The sequence below is a fragment of the Antechinus flavipes genome, chromosome 2 (assembly GCF_016432865.1).
Source record: "Antechinus flavipes isolate AdamAnt ecotype Samford, QLD, Australia chromosome 2, AdamAnt_v2, whole genome shotgun sequence".
Lineage (NCBI taxonomy): Eukaryota > Metazoa > Chordata > Mammalia > Dasyuromorphia > Dasyuridae > Antechinus > Antechinus flavipes.
In genome coordinates, this window is record NC_067399.1 from 337,098,436 (window position 1) to 337,117,745 (window position 19,310).

The window sequence follows — 19,310 nt, forward strand, 5'->3', positions numbered from 1 at the left end:
CCCCAAATTAAAACATGGCATAACACATTTTTATGAGAGCTAAGACAAAACATACTTTGTATAATGAAAATCGTTAGCAAAAACTCAGTAAAAGGTGGCAGCAGATAGGACAACTCTGACATCACAGAGGGTTTCTGATTAGAATGTCAGCTTCTGCCTAGTAGTTTTGTCTTGCCGTGTTTTAAATGTTGATTTTGCTTGTGACATTTAGAGTTCTGGTCTCACATTTGTAGTATGTAGAGTTCTGGTTTCATGTAAATTGTAAGAAAAATTTGAGCCTTTTCACTGAAGGAAAGTTCAGAGCATTGAGATGCTGTCAAAGTAAATCAAGTAGTCACTTCATTAAGCTTTTTTCTTCATGATATACACAATTTTGAGTTCAAAGATGTTCACATTTGTATGTTCTGACAGATAGCAAAGCAAAAGAGTAATTTAAAGTGCCAATTGTTTTATTTTACATTTGTTCAGCGAAGTATGTGAAATAACCATCCTTTTTTCACCACTATCTTACCAAGAATGTACATAAATTTTCACCGAGTGAAAGCCTGCTCCTTTGTTTAATGGCCAATGTATTGGAATAGTCTTAACTTACATCTGATTTAAGACCCTAGTCATTTTTTCCACTTAGAGATATAAGTCTCTCTCTATAATTTGTCTCCAGCTTTACTTCTTTCTTCCACTCCCAGAACCCCAAGGATTGCAGAAAAGCCAAGAAGCTTGTGTGTAATATCAACAAAGGCTGTGGCTATGGCTGTCAACTCCACCATGTTGTCTACTGCTTCATGATTGCATATGGCACTCAGAGAACTCTCATTTTGGAATCCCATAACTGGCGTTATGCTACTGGTGGATGGGAGACTGTATTTAGACCTGTGAGTGAGACATGCACAGATAGAACAGGCACTACTACTGGACACTGGACAGGTAAGAATTCAAGAGGTATTTATTTTCTGAAGTTGATAGTTTGTACAGTACTGAAGATCTCAGGATCGAGTCATTAAATGACCAAATCTTCAGACTTTTCTTTAGAGCTTTTAAAAAATATTACAGTTCTCTTTCTTCTGTGCTCTAAAGTGACAAGTATTTCTTATGCGAACCAAATTTGAAGAGTATTGAATTTTACAGTTTGATATCCACATTTTTATGTGGAATCAAAGATTCCTAATAGCCTTTTATAGAATACTGAACTTGAGTCAGGAAGGCCTGAGTTCAAATCCAACTCCAGACACTTATTAGCTATGTGTCCCTAATCAAATCACTTAGTTTGGGACTGCTCCAGTTTCCTTATCAACAGAATGAGGGTAATGATTGAATTTATCTCCTAGGGTTGTTGTAAGAATAAAATATTTGCAAAACATTTTGCAATCCTTAAATATAAATACTAGCTATTTTGTGTAACTTTGCCTATCTGTAAAACTTCAATATATAAATATATATATATATATATTTTTTAATATTGGAGTTTTAAAGAAATGGCATTATCAAAATGAAACCACCAAATAATTCCCACAAAGCTAATGCAGTACCCTTTTCTTCCAAGATAATGCATTATACTTGGAGTTGGAAGAAATCTTCCTAATCTGTAGCTTACTGATGTTGACCATATCCCTAAAATGAAATCTCTTTAAAAGAAAAAGAAAGACCAGATATAACCCAACGAATAATACTAAATATGAGGTATATGGGTGTGGTTGAGTATGTTGTTTCCTAGGTTTTTATTTAAGTCAGATTTGGGGATAATATGAAGCTGTTTTCAAACCAGTATAATTAATATGATGTAATTGACATTAAATAGATAGCCTTAATTTGTCCATTTTGCTTCTATGGCTCCATTTGAAAAATTGAAATCATTTTGTCTTGTCACAGTTTTCATAAAGCTTAATTGCATAATATTTGTAAGCTTTGAGCTTCTCTGAGACCGGTGCTAGAGCAATACAAAGCATTTTCTTGTAAGGTAGTTTTTAATCAGTGCTTAGGAAGATTTAGCATCTATTCAGCAATTGGTTCTTAAAGTTCTTCTCATATTTTAAAACAAGCTTCTTCCCTAAAAATCAGAACTAATCTTTAGTTCCAAGGATACATCTCCTGTAGATCAGGCCGGCTGCTATCATCAACTGGTGCTATCAGATTGGGTATCAAGGTTTTGAAGATGCTAAATCTATCAGCTAAAAGAGGCAGCTCTTCTTGGCTCCCTGTGGCTAACTTTTTCATTTTGTAGACTATATCCAATTTCAAGGTTCCGTGAATGTGAAACTATGCAATCAGATTGGCACAAATACTGCTGTATTTCACTGCTTCTAGTAAAATCTTAGTTTTTAGTTGGTAATCACTTGTTAGGAAAAAAAAAGAGGTATAATGAATAGATCAAAATCTATGCTTTAATCTATTCTTAATTGAGATACTAGTTTTCAATTTTCTCTTTGTCCTTATTTATTGTACATTTGGGAATGATTATGATAGTGAAAGACTCAGAAATTTAAATTTGTCAGAAGTTCACAGGGCCAGGATCATCTCAATTACTTTTTTCTCTTTTGCCATTTGAAGATGAGAAAATGGAAGCCCAGGAAGTGAAATGGTTTTCTTGAAGTCACTTGGGATGATTAATGGCAGAATCATGACTCCTCAAGAAGTGGTCAGGACCACGTCTCTGGTTCTTACTTCTTCCATTTCATGCTGCTTTGTGTGTAAATACAGATTGACAAGTGAAACTATTTCAAGTTCTTTAAGTTCCCACTCTGGTAGTTATGTCACAATTATAGATTTCCCGAATTGGAAGGATCCTCAGAGGGTCATCTTGTCCAATTTGTCTTCTAGTCAACTCATTTGCCTCCATAGGCTTTAATTTCTTCATCTTTAAAATGGAGATAATTAGATTAATTTAAAATGGAGATAATTCCTAATACTCAAATTGCCTACCTTGAATTGTTGTTGAGGGAAAGATCTTGCAAATTGCTATACAAATATGAGTTATTATTAGAATATAAAAAAGGAGTTAGCCTATTTTGAAAACTAGTCATGTGTAATTGTTACTAAAATTTTCCTTCTCTTCTACTCTTTCTATCTCCTCCTAATAAGCCTATCTTATATTTAGTATTCACATGTTCAAACATTTTATTTCAAATCTGCATGAAGCTGAACAGATATTTTAATCAGCCACAAAAGGAAAGTTGCCATTAGTGCATCTGCATCCATTCTCTCTGTCACTTACATTCATTTTCCAGGGTTGTAAAGGACCCGTTTCATCAGTAAGTTGCAACCAATGGCACAGAAGTATAGTTTATAGTAAATTGTATGCTTTTTATCACTTCAAGTACTCTTTAAAATCATGCATTTATTTTCATAATTTTAAATTGAACTGCCTTTGTTAGATACTTTTAATTTATTCAGAGTAATAATATATAGTTTATAGAGAACATTGTAACTGAACTGATATAGACTGTAACTTATTGTCAGAATTTTTCTTTGAGTTTAAGTGATTTTTGCTTTTAAAACAATCGGTATTTTCTTTTGTTGTTAACCTGTAATGTATATTTTTGTTGTTTATACATGTATATTTTATATATGCATATTTTTATTTTTTACTAGTTTTTTTTTTATAATTAAGGAAAAGAATGAAGACCAGTAACCACTTTGACATTAATCTTTTAGTTAGACATAAAGTAACTACATCTGTTATTGTTCTAACATGTGCAAAAATCTTGGTATAATTCCCTCAGCATCACTGCCATGAATTATTATTTTTCCTATCCATTTAACATGATATGGCTGCAAATAGAATTTAGTGATTCCAACTCAAAACTGTCACTTGTACAAATCTTGGAGTGCATAGTTGATGATTTCAGTGATGATGTCATACCTTATGGCAGATTTAATTCTGTTTTTCCTTCATTATTTTATATTTTTTCTGGAACTATATTCTTAGGGTAAGCATTTTGGCTTAAATGAAACAAACAAAATATGAAAGATCATGCTTTCAGTTAAAAACAACAAAAATCCTTTCAACATTGAAAATGCCATGTCTGTTCCCAACAGATGCATGTTCCAAAGAGGTTGATAAAACAATCTATTTATTTTGCTAAACAGAGAGCCAAAATGTTTGCTAAACTTAAGCTAAAAGGTTAAAAAGGTCCTAATTCTTCTCTTAAGAATGGTATTTTGTAATAATTTAGAATGTTAATCTGGCCTGGATGTTTGAAGATTTTAATAAATGCATTTTTGTATTGGATTTCTCTTGAAGTAAATATACTGAGTTTAAAAAAAAGTTGTTTCTAAATATAACTTTCAAAATGATTTGATAGGGAAGGAGTGGGGAAATCTGCCAGTGAAAAAATGCAGTGATTAATATACTCCAAGCTAGATTGTCCTTCAACTAAATCTCCACATCTGTACTATTTTTTTTTTCTTGAAAAAAGTAGACAGTTCAATTACTTTAGTGTAACTAAACCAGTTGATGTTGTTATTTTTGTGTGTTTGTTTTTTCCACCCTTTGTGACTAGCCTTCTTTGATTGATATCCTGTTTGGCTAATAGCTAGAACTAAATCACAATGTCTAGGACTTCTCTTTTTAAGTGGAATTGATGGTTATATTAATTATAGTAGAAGAGGTTTGTTGTTGTTTTTTCCATTGAGATTTGTTTAATATAAATACCATGATTACATAGCCATCTGCTATATTTCCATAATCAGACTGCATCCTTGGACTCTGTGAGCCTTTCATGACCTAAAGAGAGGAAAACAATTGAATACAGAAGCACTTATAGACCAAACTATTCTCTTACACTCTAAAATATTTTTCATTAGAATAGGTAAAGTTCTTCTTTCCTTTTCATTTGCTTCCCCTTTAGAAAGAAAAAGGATTTATATCCATGATTCATAGAGTGACCTTATAACATCAAAGCCACGTCTTTGCCTGAGATGAGGAAAGAGAGAGTTCCAGGAATGTTGGGGACAGCAAATGAAAATGCCTGAATTCTGGAGATGGGGAATACCACATATGGAGAAACTGCAGGGATCATTGAATCCTACGGTTCAGTAGTGTGGGGAAGAATTGAGATGTGAGAAGACTGGAAAAGTAGGAAGGAATCTGGCTACCAACCAGAGTACTATTTTGGATGTGGCCACAGGAGTTGATTGAATAGGGAGGCAGCATGGCCAGACTTAGCACATTTTTGGAATAGACGAGAAATAATTTGATGAAAGCCTATACCAGCCTAATAGCAGTGTTAGAAGAGGTAAGGAGGCTTATAAAAAAAATACTTTGAAGATAGAAATGACATGACCTGGAAAGTGATTGGATATGGAGGTGAAAAAGAGTGAGAAGGATTGCCCTTTTTAAATGAATGCCTCGTTGAGACCCAGAAGTGCAATTTCATGATTCTTTTCAGCTTTGTCCAACAGAGTGAAAAGAAAAAAAGTTATCCTCCAGGGGCTGAGGCTTGGCAAAGTAACATATTTGATAGGATAAAGGGACAAGGGACTCAAGAGGACAGTGGAGTTGAACTTGTTCCCCAAGGGTCAAGATGGGGAAGGGAGGAGAGTATAGCAAGTGCCGTGATGGAAGATTTGGGAAAGATCTAAGAGTGGAGGTTTTAGATTTTACAATAAGGATGAAGAACAGGTTTAGGGGGTTGCAAAGCAGAGATGAAGAGGAAGGATAACAGATTATGATCAGAGGAGGAAAATTTGGAGTTCATCAACATGGAAATTCATTTAGTTGGGTGATAGGAAGACCAAGGACATGATCATCTTTGTATATGTCGAGGGGGGTGAATTGGTAAAAGGAAGTCATAAGCTTATATGCCTATCCTCTTTTCTGTTATTTTAATGTTGAAATGCCCATGTTTGTTGATCTTTGTTCAGTTCATAAGTAAAAAGGATTTTTAAAAATCATTTTTTTTTATGTTTATAAGCCATTCTTTCTAGGAAATAAAAGAAAATGAACTGAGGGGTAAGGAGAACATCAAGGGACAAAAATAGTTCTGAGAGGCTAAAGATTTAAGGGGAGTTTAAGGAATCAGGAGAATAGGAAAAAGAGCTGAATTAATGGACTTGGATGAAAACTTTTTATGTCAATTATCTCTGATAAGGACTTGATCTCCTAAATATCTAGAGAATCAGTACCACTCTTAAGATTTATAGGATAGGGAAAAACTGTATATGTTAACAAATGCTTTTCAAAAAAACAAAAAGGAAGAATTGCAAATAATCATGTGAGTTATGGGTTTAAATCACAAAAACAAAAAGGGAAGATGTCTTTGACTATTGACATTCTTTGACATTGAGATCTTGTTCTTTCTTTCCTCTACTACTCACTTTTTATTTGCCAGGTTGCCCTGAATCTCTTAAAGGTATTGGTGAATTGCAGCCTTTATTAGTCCAAAATAATTGGCATCTTGCTTCCCAAAGGTCAGCTAAAAATGCCACTTTACTAATGTGAAAGGCTATTAATTTGAATTATGTTTCTGAACTTCCTTTTATGTGAATGAAGAATTGGCTTACAGTATGTCTGCAGTACCAACAAAGTCTTTCATGGCTTGCTTTTTGGTAGTGGTGTTTTGTTTTGTTTTTTTGAGGTGGAAGGGGAATTTGCTTTGATTTTGAATTTTCTGTCAAAAATTATTACCTATCAGCCATTTAGTCTCTGTTTGAACACTTTTGTACCAATGGGGAACTCACAACTTCATTCAGTTTTTGGTCAGCTTTCAGTGTTTTTTGGCATCATTTGAAGCTTGCCTCTTAACTTCTACCTTTTACTTAGGGTTCTGCACCCCAAGGGTCAGTGGAAATAATCTATTCTTTCTTTCACATATCAGCCCTTCAGATACATGAAGGCAGCTATCATGTTCTTTCTCTCTCTCAAACATCCCCAGCTCCTTCAACCTGTCTCCATATGAGATATACTCAAGGTCCATCACCACTTTTGATTACTTTTCGCATAGCACTCTCAGATTAGCTATCCTCTTTGATCCACAATACCTATTTTTTTTTCTAGGTAATCTTCATATAATCTTCATGTACAAGAGGGTAGAGAATAAAATACCTTCCTGTTTCTAGAAACTATTCTTACTGTGTCACATCACAATACTTACTCACTGAACTTAGAATCCACTGAACGTGCAGATCTTTTTTTTGAAACCACTGCTTTCTCAACATAGTTCACTCTCTCTTATACTCAAGAAGTTGATTATTTATACCCCAGTTCAAGATTTTACATTGAATCTATTGATTTTCATTTATTAAATTCAGTCCAGTGCTCTTAATAAACTGTAAAGATCCTTTTAGATATTGACTCATTTATTGTGTTAATCCTGCTCTTCAAAATTGATTCATCTGTAACATCTGTAACATTAAGCATTCTATTATCTATGCCTTTATTAGATATTAGAGTCATGAATAAAAATGTTACAACAACATAGGGCCAAGAATAGATCTTTCGGTCCTTTTTACATGCCTTGTAATAAATCTCTTTTGATGCTTTCAGGTTGGTAATTGAATACTTAAGGTAGTGTCTAAAATGATGAAGTTATTGGGGCAGATTAAGGTTGGGTGGGGGGGAGAGTGACAAAATCAAAGAAAATTCTACTTGTTGATATGCATTTGAGTGAGATCAGAGCTGCTTTAGTTCTAGAGCTTGAAGGCTCATTGTGGGTCTCTCTAATCCAAATTTGTTACAGACGATGAAACTGAGCCCGCAAGAAATTAGGAGGCATGCTCAGTCATGCAAAGAGGAAATACACAGTTTAGTATTTGAACACAGCTTTCAAACTCTATAGCCTTATTTCCAGGGGACCACACTGCTACTAAAATTTTTTATTTTACAATTAAAAAAAAAAAACGAACATTTTAATTAGTATGACATGAAGATGTTGACAAGTGTGAGTGAACTTTGAATTGGAGTTTTCTGTCTAGTTCTCTCCCTCTACCCTGGAATTTAAAAAAGAGGAAACATTTGATCATAGAATTTCAGAACTGAAAGAGAAAGGGCTAAACCTCTCATTTTAAAGAAGAGAAACTCTAAGCCCAGAGAAAGGTTAAGTGACTTGAGAGTACAGAAAATAATAAAGATACTCTAGATATCTTTTGTACTTTTTAAGAAACTTGTTATAATAATGAAATTCTAAGTCTCTTCATTCATTCCCTAAATCATTTTTAATACAGGTATACAAGGATTTTTCCTTATCTATAAAACTGAATTCTTATACATGTATATTTCATTATCTCAGAATCATAACATTTTAGAACTTGAAAGAACCTTAAATGTCTAGTTTGACTCCACTTGACAGATGAGGAAAAGGCAAATCAGACCTATGGCAGAATTATGTCTGTGCAGCCCAGATTTCCTGCCCCCTAAGGGCAATCATTTCATCTGACCACACATTAGAGATGAGTATATGAATAGTCTATATTTCCAACTGGGGCATGGAACTAAGGGACGGTTTAATATTTGGTTATAACATTGCCTCAAGTAGATTCAGATAGCTCTGGCAAAAGTTTTAGCCTTTAGAGTCAGGGTTTTGGGAGGATTATTATCTGTGTAGGGATGTGATAGTTAAAAGATCTAACGATCACCTGGGGTTTAAAGTGGGAGAGGAGGAAGACACAGAATGTGTGAGAGGGAGGCAGAAAATGTATCAGTGGCACACTTTCAAGTTTTATAAAAATTTTAAAAGAATTTTCTAAAAATTGCCCCCAAAAATCAAGCCTTGATTTGTGGGATTTTCTGCTTTCCAAGGTTCACATTGAAAATTTAATAATTGTGGCATATCTTTCTTCACAAATAATTGTATCAGTAAAAAAAAAAAATAAAGTAATACTTGCTAATTAACTTTTTGGATTAGAACACTATATTACTACTTGATAATTCAATATCAAGTGAAAAAATTATGGCTTTGTTTTAATTATATAATGTTAACATAAAAAGAATTATCATTTCTCTGAAGAACTCAATCTTTTCATACTTTTTAACCTCAGCAACCTTGTGATGGCTGTAAAGTATAATATTTATGTACTCCAAAGTGCCTTTTAAAGAAATAAAAATGTTGTCCCAATAAAATTCATTTTAGAACAGAATTTCTTAAATGAGAGCCTGTGAATTGTGTATTTTTAAAAATGTTTGGTTATTATATGTCAGTGTTAATTGATATTCCTTGTAACCTCTATTTTATGCATTTAAAAGTATTATTCTCTATTGAGGTCTAAAGACTTCCCCAGACTGCCAAAGAAGGGTTCATGACACACAAAAAAACTTAACAACTCCTGCTCAGGAAAAGAATTGTTATAATCTATCTTTTTTTGTTGTTTTTCTTCTTTGCATTACATATAAGCTTATTTGCCTATCTTGTACCATTTTTTACCTATTTTTTACCAAAGTATTCTACGTGGAGTCCACCAGTGTTCTTGAAGGTTTTTCTTTTTTCCAATATTGAAAGGATATCCTGGATGTTCATTTGTTATTAAAGAAGGAGTGAGTGTGTATGTGTAAAATAAATATTAATAATTGAATGAATGGATCCATATCTTCAAGATTCAGATTCACTAGGGCTTAGTAGACTAACCTATCAAATTAGAAATTTAATCTGTTGATATAAAAGGAAGGCTCTTTCCTAAAAATCTTTTTTTTTTTTCATGTACTGTTCATTTTATTTGAACATATAACAGGTTTATCTTCATGAAATGTCCCGCTGTTATGTTCATGAAATGCAACTGTATAACGTTTCACCAGTTTAGGTCTTTATATAGTTTTGGAATTTGCTTTTATGAATAATAAGCATAAAAATATAGGTTAGCACTAACTATGAATCTTTATAGTGATATTCTTCTGGCTTTTTGATTGATTAGGCTTTGGCAGAATGAATTCAGAAAGTAGCAGTATATAGTTACAGTAAAAACAAAAAAAAAACATTTGTTTTTTTGTGTGTATATTGTTCATAGCTGCCTTGATCACTTGCTTGGAAAATAGAGTTTTTATAAATCTAGGTTTACATTATTTCCTTACACAAATATATTCCTGCAAAGTTGTAAGTTGCTTTTTTTTTTTTTAAATCAAGTTATATTTTACATGGTCAATGGTAGCTGACTATTAAAATAAGGCTCCTTCCTTGATTCTCCCTCATAATCTTTTTCATCATGGTAATCACTGTTTTATACTGTGAATTTCGTTACCTCTATTTCATTTTCAAATTTGAATTTTTTTCTTCCCATTTCATTTTTTTCTTTCTTTTTCTGTGCATGCTTATGTTTATCTTTGAGCTTCTCTTGACTTTCAAATTCAGAGTTAAAATATTTCAGCAACTTTTTAGTAATGGATTCTCATATGATGAAAATCTAGTAATATTTTAGGCCTTCTTCAAGTTCAGAGTGCTTATTGCCGAGCAGCAAAGGTGGTTGAATGGAGAGAAGGCTGGCCCCTGCATTTGGGAGGATCTGACTTCAAATTTGGCCTCAAGACATTTACAGGAATGTGATCTAAGTCACTTAGCTCCATTTGCCTCACTTTCCTCATCTCACAAAATGAGCTAGAGAAGTAAATGCAAACCACTTCAGTATCCTTGTCAACCAAAGTCAGATATGACTAACTGAATTAAAGAATGATTTATATGAATAAAATAATCATTTATATTACTAAGTTCAATTCAACATATTTTTAAGCATCTACTCTGTTCAGTGAAATACCCTTATCTCCTGTGCACTGGAGATACAAATATAAACAATACATAACTTTTGGACATGTTTTTTACAACTTATTAGAAAAATATGACAAATAACTATGGGGTGTGTGTGTGTGTGTGTGTATACAGAGAGAGAGCTTTTGAAAGAGAGGAGGAGAAAAGACATTTGTCTTAATCATATGATAGAAGAGATTCAAGAAAGAGAAAATCAACAATTCTTTGTTTTTGGTGATTATAATTTATTTTAGACTTGAATACAAAATTAAAAAAAAAAACAATGTCATGTACACAGTAGAACATGAGAGGATTCAAAATAAAGTAATATATTTTCATTTTAAGAAAACATACAATAAATACTGTATGTAATTTTCATAGCTGTCCAGCTTTTCGTTGCTTCCTTGTAAGTTATCTTTTTTTCTCTGCTGTGCAGTTTTTACTTTATTTTTCTCCTTCCCTTCCTAACCTACTCAAAGAAGTTCACAGTTAGGCGTGTGTGTGTGTGTGTGCGCGCATGCATGTGTGGACATTTTATTGATTTACACACGCATCCATATCTACAACCATATACCTACTTATACATTGATGTCTATAAACATACACATATATACACTTGTCCATATATATATTAGACCATACTATGCTTGTTTCTACTTGTCATCTGTTTCTTTGGAGGCATCTTCTTTCATAATTCCAAATCTTCCTATGTTTTTATAAATCAACCAGTTTATTATTTTCTAGATCATAACAATATTTTAGTCTAGTCATAGTCTGAGAGATTACCTATAAAATCCTCCCCACCTTGTTTTTAACTGAATCAGAAAAAAAGTGTTTTAGTAATTTAATTGGGATAGCATTACATAAATAGATCAGTTTGGTAAAATCGTCATTTAAAAATCACACACACACACACACACACACACACACACACACACACACACAGACTTTACCTACTCATGACCAATAAATATTCAGTTATTTAGATCTAACTTTATTTCTATAAAAACTGTTTTATGTTTATATTCATATGTGGGTAAATTCATCCTATTCATATTCTAAGGTATAATTACTTGTATGTTTTCCTCCTTCCTATTTCCCTTCTCTGTTCTTCTTATCCTATTCCTGTCCCTCCTCACTTTTACTATCTTGTCCTCCTATTCCTAAACATACGAACCCTTTAAGAATCCCTCCCTTATCCTCTCCCCACTCTATCCCCTTGCCCTATTAAAATCAGCAGTTCTTGATAACTCATGTGAATGCACATAAAAAGGCTAAGAAGAAATTAAAAATAGCAAGGGATCACTTGCATGGTAAAATAGTTCAGTCTTAGTAGCCATTCAATAGTCTACCATTTTGTCAATGGTTAGATACCCAGAACCAATTACAGAATGTCAGTACATGTTTCAGATTGGTGATCAGATTTTATATTACATGCATTCCTTATTATGATACCTTTCTTTTTTTAGTTGAAGCTTTTTATTTTCAAAAAACATGCATAGATGATTTTCAACACTCACACTTCCAAATTTTTTCTCTTTTTGTTCTCTCTCCCTCCTTCCCTACACGGCAAACAATCCAATATATGTTAAACCTGTGCAATTCTTGTATACATATTTCCACAATTATCATGCTGCACAAGAAAAATCATATCAAAAAGGAAAAAAATTGAGAAAGAAAACAAAATGCAAGCAAACAACAAAGTGTGAGAACACTATGTTGTGAACCAACTCATTCCCCACGGTCCTCTCTCTGAATGCAGATGACTTTCTTCATCACAATACCTTTGGAACAGGCCTGAATCATTTCATTGTTGAAGAGAGCCATGTCCATCAGAATTGATCATTGTATAATCTTGTTGTTGTGTACAATGTTCTCCTGGTTCTGCTCATTTCACTGAACATCAGTTCATGTAAGTCTCTCCAGGCCTCTCTGAAATCCTCCTGATCATTTCTTATAGAACAGTAACATTCCATAACATTTATATACCATAACTTATTCAGTCATTCTCCAACTCAATTTTCAGTTTCTTGCCATTACAAAAAGGGCTGCCACAAATAATTTTGCACATGTGTTTGTTTCCCTTTACCCCCTTTATGATCTCTTTGGGATACAAGCTTAGTAGAAACACTATTGGATCAAAGGGTATACACAGTTTAGTAGCCCTTTGGGCACAGTTTCAAATTGCTCTCCAGAATGATTGGATCATTTCACAGCAACAATGTATTAGATTAGAAATCCTTTTTGGAAGCAGGTTTCTTATTTTCCAGTGGGCTAGTAGCAGGTAGAGTACCCCTGTACCAGAAACCTAACCTTATTCATATTTAGGGTCTTAGATCTCCTGAAAACACTATGTTTAAAAGCACTGTCATCCTCCTTAGGAAGAAAACACCAGAACTAGTACCAAGGTGCTCTTTGCTGCTGGAGTAAGTTGAAAGGGTGAACTTTTACTGTGAAGACCCCGTTAGCACCCTGGATACTTTAGAATCAGCTGGAGTCAGGATAAGCAAAAGTCCTTGATCTTTATTCTTTGTGGACATGAGCGGAATGGCCACACGAATCTGGACAGGAGTCACTCTGCTTTCTTACTCCACCTTCCAATCCCTCCTCCCAATCTCTCTATACACCAACAGATTCAGCCCACACACAATGGTGGGCGGGCCATTTTCCAAGCAATAGAATATTGTCCAATAAGTAATTAGCCTTAAGTGCTCAGTTATTCAATTGCATCTGCTCAGAGATTCAGCCCTTTACATTTTACCCCACCCAAGAGTGAGCTACTATCCAGAAATATAGAAGTCATAACCTGTAAGACCTAAAGAAAGATTTTTCTTTTTGGCTTAGATTAAAAGACTATTAACAGTTTAGGTAAGATTTTCCCAATCTCCTTTAGGATGAATTCAACAGCATTCTTTTTTTTTAAAGCACTGAATGAGGATGTCCTCCAGATAACAGCACCTAGAATCCTCATTTTGTGCTATGGCCCTAGCAACTTAAACTCCCAAGAATTGAGCATATTACATATACTGTGCTATGAAAAATAAATTGATTCTGGGCTTCACTTTTCTTACTTATAAAAAGGAGTTGGACTAGGTGCTTCTAAGAAATTCTTCCAGCTATAAATCCTGTGCCCCTAAATCAGAGGTTCCTTATCGTGTGTGTGTTTGTGTATGTGTGTGTGTTGGACCCATATAACAATCAGATGGACTGCTTCTTAGAAGAATGCTTCTTAAATAATTGAAGAAAATACTGGATTTCTATTAGAGGTAGCAACAAAGCAAGATGTTTTTTTTTTTTTTTTTTTTAAAGGTAGGGGAACTGATCACCTGATTATCGAATGCCATAATTTTCTCATTTGGACCCCACAAAAAACATAGTTTTTGATGTCAGCAGCAAAAATAGTAAAGGAAACAAGGAAGAGCCTGAGGAACTAAATAAATTGCAGGCTTTCCCTGGGAAAAAAAGTACAAATGAGAAAGAAAAGGGAGAATAAAAGAAATACAGCAAAGAGAAAATTTAAATTGAAAAAAGTTCCTATGAAAAAGACACTTCAAAATAAAAGGAGCAGAAATTCCAAGAGAATAAAAAGGGAGAAACAAAAAAGGAAACCATAAAAAGAAAAAAAAGAAGCAGGGAAAAAAAAAGAGAAAACATTCTTCATTTTTCTGTCATTCAGATTATTCCAATAATAACTGAAATTTCTGTAGGCCATACTAATGACAATTTATATTTAAAAGGTGAACTTAATTAAATAATTATGCTTTGCATTAAATTCATAACTTTCCAGGCAAGCATTCCAACATTGTTCTTGATGTGCCCAGTTTTGTCTATAAAGTAATAAGAAAGATCATCATAAGGCTTTTAGTTCAGTTTATTTTATTTTATTTTTGCTTGATTTTTTTCCTCCTTTAATATTACTTACTTTAAAAGTTAATTGTAGTTTTCATAAGAAGGAATCAAATCAGTAGTTAGATTGAAAAAAAGCTCTAAATCACTATTGATTAGAAAAATAAAAATTCAAACAATTCCAAAGTATTATCTCACACCTATCAGATGTGATGACATGATAGAAAAGATGAAGGATAGTATAGATATCATGAAGGTAGAATCTCATATTTGGCAACTAATTGAGACAACAAGGCAAGGGGCTTTACCTGGTTGAGTACATAGATGATGGTACCCTCAGCAGATATAGAGATTTGAGGAAGAAGATAAGCAGTTCCATTTTGAATTTAGTCAGTTTCAGGTACCAGTAGAGCATAAGCACTTTTTTTTTCAACAAGGTGGAAATAATCCAATAAGAAATTGGAAATGAAGAACTGTTTCAGAAAAAAGATTAGATGTATACATATACACCTTGTAGGAGTCCTCTATATAGGGTGTTATTTGAACCCATAGCAATTGAGTTAGAGTTAAGCCCTAAGAGTTAGAGGAAAGCTCTTGTCATGGAAGACAAGGAATGAAAAATTGTGAGGAGTGGTTCATAACGGTTAAAAACAAAAGAGAAGTTCAGGAAAATGAAGACTGAGAAAAAGCAGTCAAATGATAAGAAAAGATTTGGAAGGACAGCTTTATTACAGTGGTGTGGTCAAATGCAGAATGCTGAAGGTAGAGGTGAATGAGGAGACAGAATGGATGTTTTTTTGGTAGGAGGTTGTTAAATGAAAGAAGAAAGATGAAGCATATCTCGATATAACAGAATCAGGTGAAAATTTTGTTAAGACATGTTAAAGCATGCCTTTAGGCAGTAAAAAATGGAGTGAACAGCTTAGGAGAAATTACTGAAAAGAACAAGGAGGAGGGGAGGGTTACAGAGTAGAGGTGATGACTCTCATTTCCTTGATTTTCTCAGTAAAATAAGACAAAGTTATCTATGAGCCAGAGATGATTGGAAAGTGGCATAAAAATCTTGAAAGAGGAAAAAGAGTTTAAAATATCTACTTCATGAAAAATGTTGGAGGGACATATAGAAGTTAAGGATATTGATAGAAGTGAAATTAAAGAATATGATTTTCAGGTTAAAGAATCTGAAAAATGTGATAAAGGACAAGTGAAATCCTCAATATAATAGTTTTCTCCAGAGACAGTGTATGTTTAAAATGTTGTGCAAGCGCAAGTAATGAAGCAAAACATTGGTTGTATAACAAAAGTAATTACATTTTGTTTGGTTATAAATCATGTTTTAAGAAATAAAGCCCTACTAGCTAAATGGTCAGGCATTTCTTGTGCTAATAATATCATCAGGAGCCTTGAAAAATGAGTATGATATCTGGGTCTAATGTAGTTTCTAAAAATGCATATCTGTGGATCCGTGGAGCCCAGCACATTATCTCTTTGCAGTCAGCACCTATCTCACATATTTGGGGATGTTGAGAAAAAATGAAATGGTCTCTAAACTATGGAAGCTGACATTCTTTATGTTAAGGGAGACATGTACATTACAATCTTATATTGGGTACGTATAAAATGAATAAATATGAGGTAATTTAGGGAAAAGCACTAGTTTTCCTATAAGAAGGAAAGGCTTCTTGTAGAAAGTGCCAGTTGAGGTGAATTTTAAAGGAAATTAGGGATTACAAGAGGGAAAGGTGAGAAAGAAGAGCATTCTAGGCATGAGAAATAACCAGCCTGAAGACAAAAGGAGAAATTGTTATGTTTACAGAATCACAAATAGATCAGTATGGCCAGATTGTAGAATGTTTAGTGGGAAATCACATATAAGAAAAGTGGAAACGAAGGGAGGAGCCATATTGTGAAAAGCTTTACAGGCCAGACAGTGGACTTTGTATTTGATGTAGAAGACAATAGTGAATTACTGGAAAATTCTAGACAGAAAGACAGAATTGAGCCATTGAGTTGCAAATGAGGTGCTATTATATGACAGCATGAAAGATGCTATACAGTCAAGAGTTGATGATAATAGTGGCTGAGTTGAGAGAACAGGTTATATGTAGGCAAAAAAATTGTGGAAATATAAACAAGATAATTTATTGGATTTGGGGGATAACAGTGAAAAGGTAAGGGTGATGCTGAGCTTACAGATTTGAATAATTCAAAGGATTATGCTACCTTTAGCAGTAACAAGGAAGTTTGGATGAAGGATCATAATGACTTTTGTTTTTGATGTACTGGGTTTGAGATGCTTCTAGGATGTTCACTTCAAAATCTTCTGTCAGTACTTTGTGATACTAAATGAGCTGAGGAGGGAGACTAGAATTGGATATAGATCTAGGAGTCATCTACGTAGCAATTATTATTGTATTTATGACAGCTGATGAGAGTAAGGTTTCTTCACTCATTTCCTCCCCCTCTTCCCTTCTACTGTAAAAGCTTTTTTTTTTTTTTTAACTTCTTTTTTATGGCAGATAATTTGTACCATTCCACTTTTCTCTTTCCCTTTCTCCCACTACATTCCTCTCTCACCCCTTAATTTCATCATTTTTTTGAAAAAGAAAAATATTCCTTCACATTCAACTCACCTTGTGTCCTCTGTCTATATATAGTCTTCCTAATCGCCATAATAGAATGTTTTAATGAGTTGCAAGTATCATCCTCCCATGTAAACAGATAAATTCTAAGTCCCTGATTACTTCCTTATGCTTCTCCAGAGCCCTGTCTTTGAAAATCAAATTTTTCATTCAGCTGTGCTCTTTTCATCACAAATGCTATAAAATTCTCTATTTCATTGAATTGAGTACCTTTTCTTCTGGAGGATTATACTCAGTTTTGCTGGACAGGTGATTCTTGATTGTAATTCTAGCTCATTGCTCTCTACAATATTATTATTATTCCAAGCCCTCCAGTTCTTCTCATATAGAAGCTGCTAAATCTTATATTATCTTGACTGTGGCTCCAGTATACTTGAATTGTTTCTCTCTGGATGCTTGCAATATTTTCTCCTTGTCCTAGGAGTTCCAGAATGTGTTTATAATATTCCTGGGAGTTTTTATTTTGTGATCTTTTTCAGAAGGTGATCAGTGGATTCTTTCAATTTCTATTTTACGCTCTGGTTCTAGAATATTAATTCTTGATAATTTCTTGAATGATGCTGTCCAGGCCCTTTTTTTGATTATGACTTTAAGGTAGACCAATTATTTTTAAATGATCTCTCCTGGATCTATTTTCTAGAACATTTGTGTTTTCATAGGAGATAATTCACATTTTTTCCTATTTTTTTTTCAATTTTTTTTTTTGGTTTTGCTTTATTGTATCTTGATTTCTCATAAATTCATTTAGCTTCCATTTGCTCAATGGAATTTTTTAGGAATTTTTTTAAGGAATTATTTTCCTCAGTGCTTTTGTACCTTCTTTCCCAGTTGGCCAGTTTTGCTTTTTAAGGCATTCTTCTCCTCATTAGCTTTTTGCATTTCTTTTTGCACCTCTCTCAGTTCTTTCCCAAATTTTTCTTCTATCTCTCTTACTTGATTTTCAAAGCCCTTTTGAGCTCTTTCATGGCCTGAGTCTAATTCTTATTTTTCTTGGAAGCTTTGAATGTAGGACTTTTGACTTTGTTCTCATCTTCTAAGTGTGTGTTTTGATCTTCCTTGTCACCTTAATAACTTTCAATGGTTAGAAACTTTTGTTTGCTTTCTGCTTATTTTTCTAGCCTCTTAGTCAGCTTTTAACTCTTAAATTAAAACTGGGCTCTGTTTCCAGTGTAGAGAGTGCACTTGGCCCAGGATTCAAGGTTTTGTGCAGCTGTGTTCAGAAATTCTTCTAGGGATCTAACCACAACCACTCTTTTCTGTCCCGGAACTGTTAGGTGTGTCCCTGCCCCATTGGAGCTATGAGATCTAATGTACTACCCGGACTCGGGCTCAAATAGAAAATAACATACACATTCAATATGGATTTAGAAATCTATCTTACCCTGCAGGAAAATAGAAGGGGAATAGGATATGAGAAGTGGGTGGTAAAAGAGAGGGCATATTGGGGGAGATAGTAGTCAGTAGCAAAATACTTTTGAGAAAGGACTAGATGAAAGAAGAGAGAGAAAATAGAGGGAAATACAATTAGCAGTAGTAATTATTAAAAAAAAATTCCAAGCCAGTTTTTCTGATGGAATATTATTGTTCTTTGGGAAATGATGAGCCAGGATGCTCTCAGGAAAAAAAAAAAAAAAAAAAAAGACCTGGAAAGTACTCCATGAACAAAGTGAAATATGCTGTATACAAAATAATAGCAATGTTCTGGGATGACCAACTGTAAATGATTTTGTTATTCTCAGTAATGCAATCATTTACACTTACTCTGAAAGACTTATGACGAGAAATCTTATCTCTACCCAGAGCAGGAACTGATCAAGTCTGAATACAGATCAAAGCATTCTCTATTTCTCTCTTGTTAGAATCCTTACAAAGTGTTAACTCATTGATAGTTGCATAGTTGATAGAAGCAGTGCTTGTGTGCTTGGGTTTGCACCTTTGGGAGAGTTCACACATTGGAGGTCATGCATTAGAGCTCACACCTTTGGGAGAGTTCACACATTAGCTTACACATTGGAGTTCACAAGTTCAGGAGATTCACAAGTCAGAAACCCACAATCCCACTCTCTCAGAGGAGGAGTCAACCTTTGGGTTCACACCTTTAAGAGATCATATGTAAGAAGCTCTTAGAGCTTCAGTCAATCAGTTCAGTTGAAAAGATTGA

At 33.8% G+C, this 19,310-nt stretch overlaps 1 protein-coding gene across 3 annotated transcripts in view; it reads left to right on the forward strand.

The window, feature by feature from the left end:
* The window catches only part of FUT8 (fucosyltransferase 8), a 425,078-nt gene that overhangs the window by 324,600 nt on the left and 81,168 nt on the right, over positions 1 to 19,310 (forward strand). For all 3 annotated transcript variants that reach the window (XM_051977839.1, XM_051977837.1, XM_051977838.1), the window contains one exon: positions 687 to 924. In XM_051977839.1, coding sequence (XP_051833799.1) covers positions 687 to 924 — 238 coding nt within the window. The remainder of the gene's footprint in view (positions 1 to 686; positions 925 to 19,310) is intronic.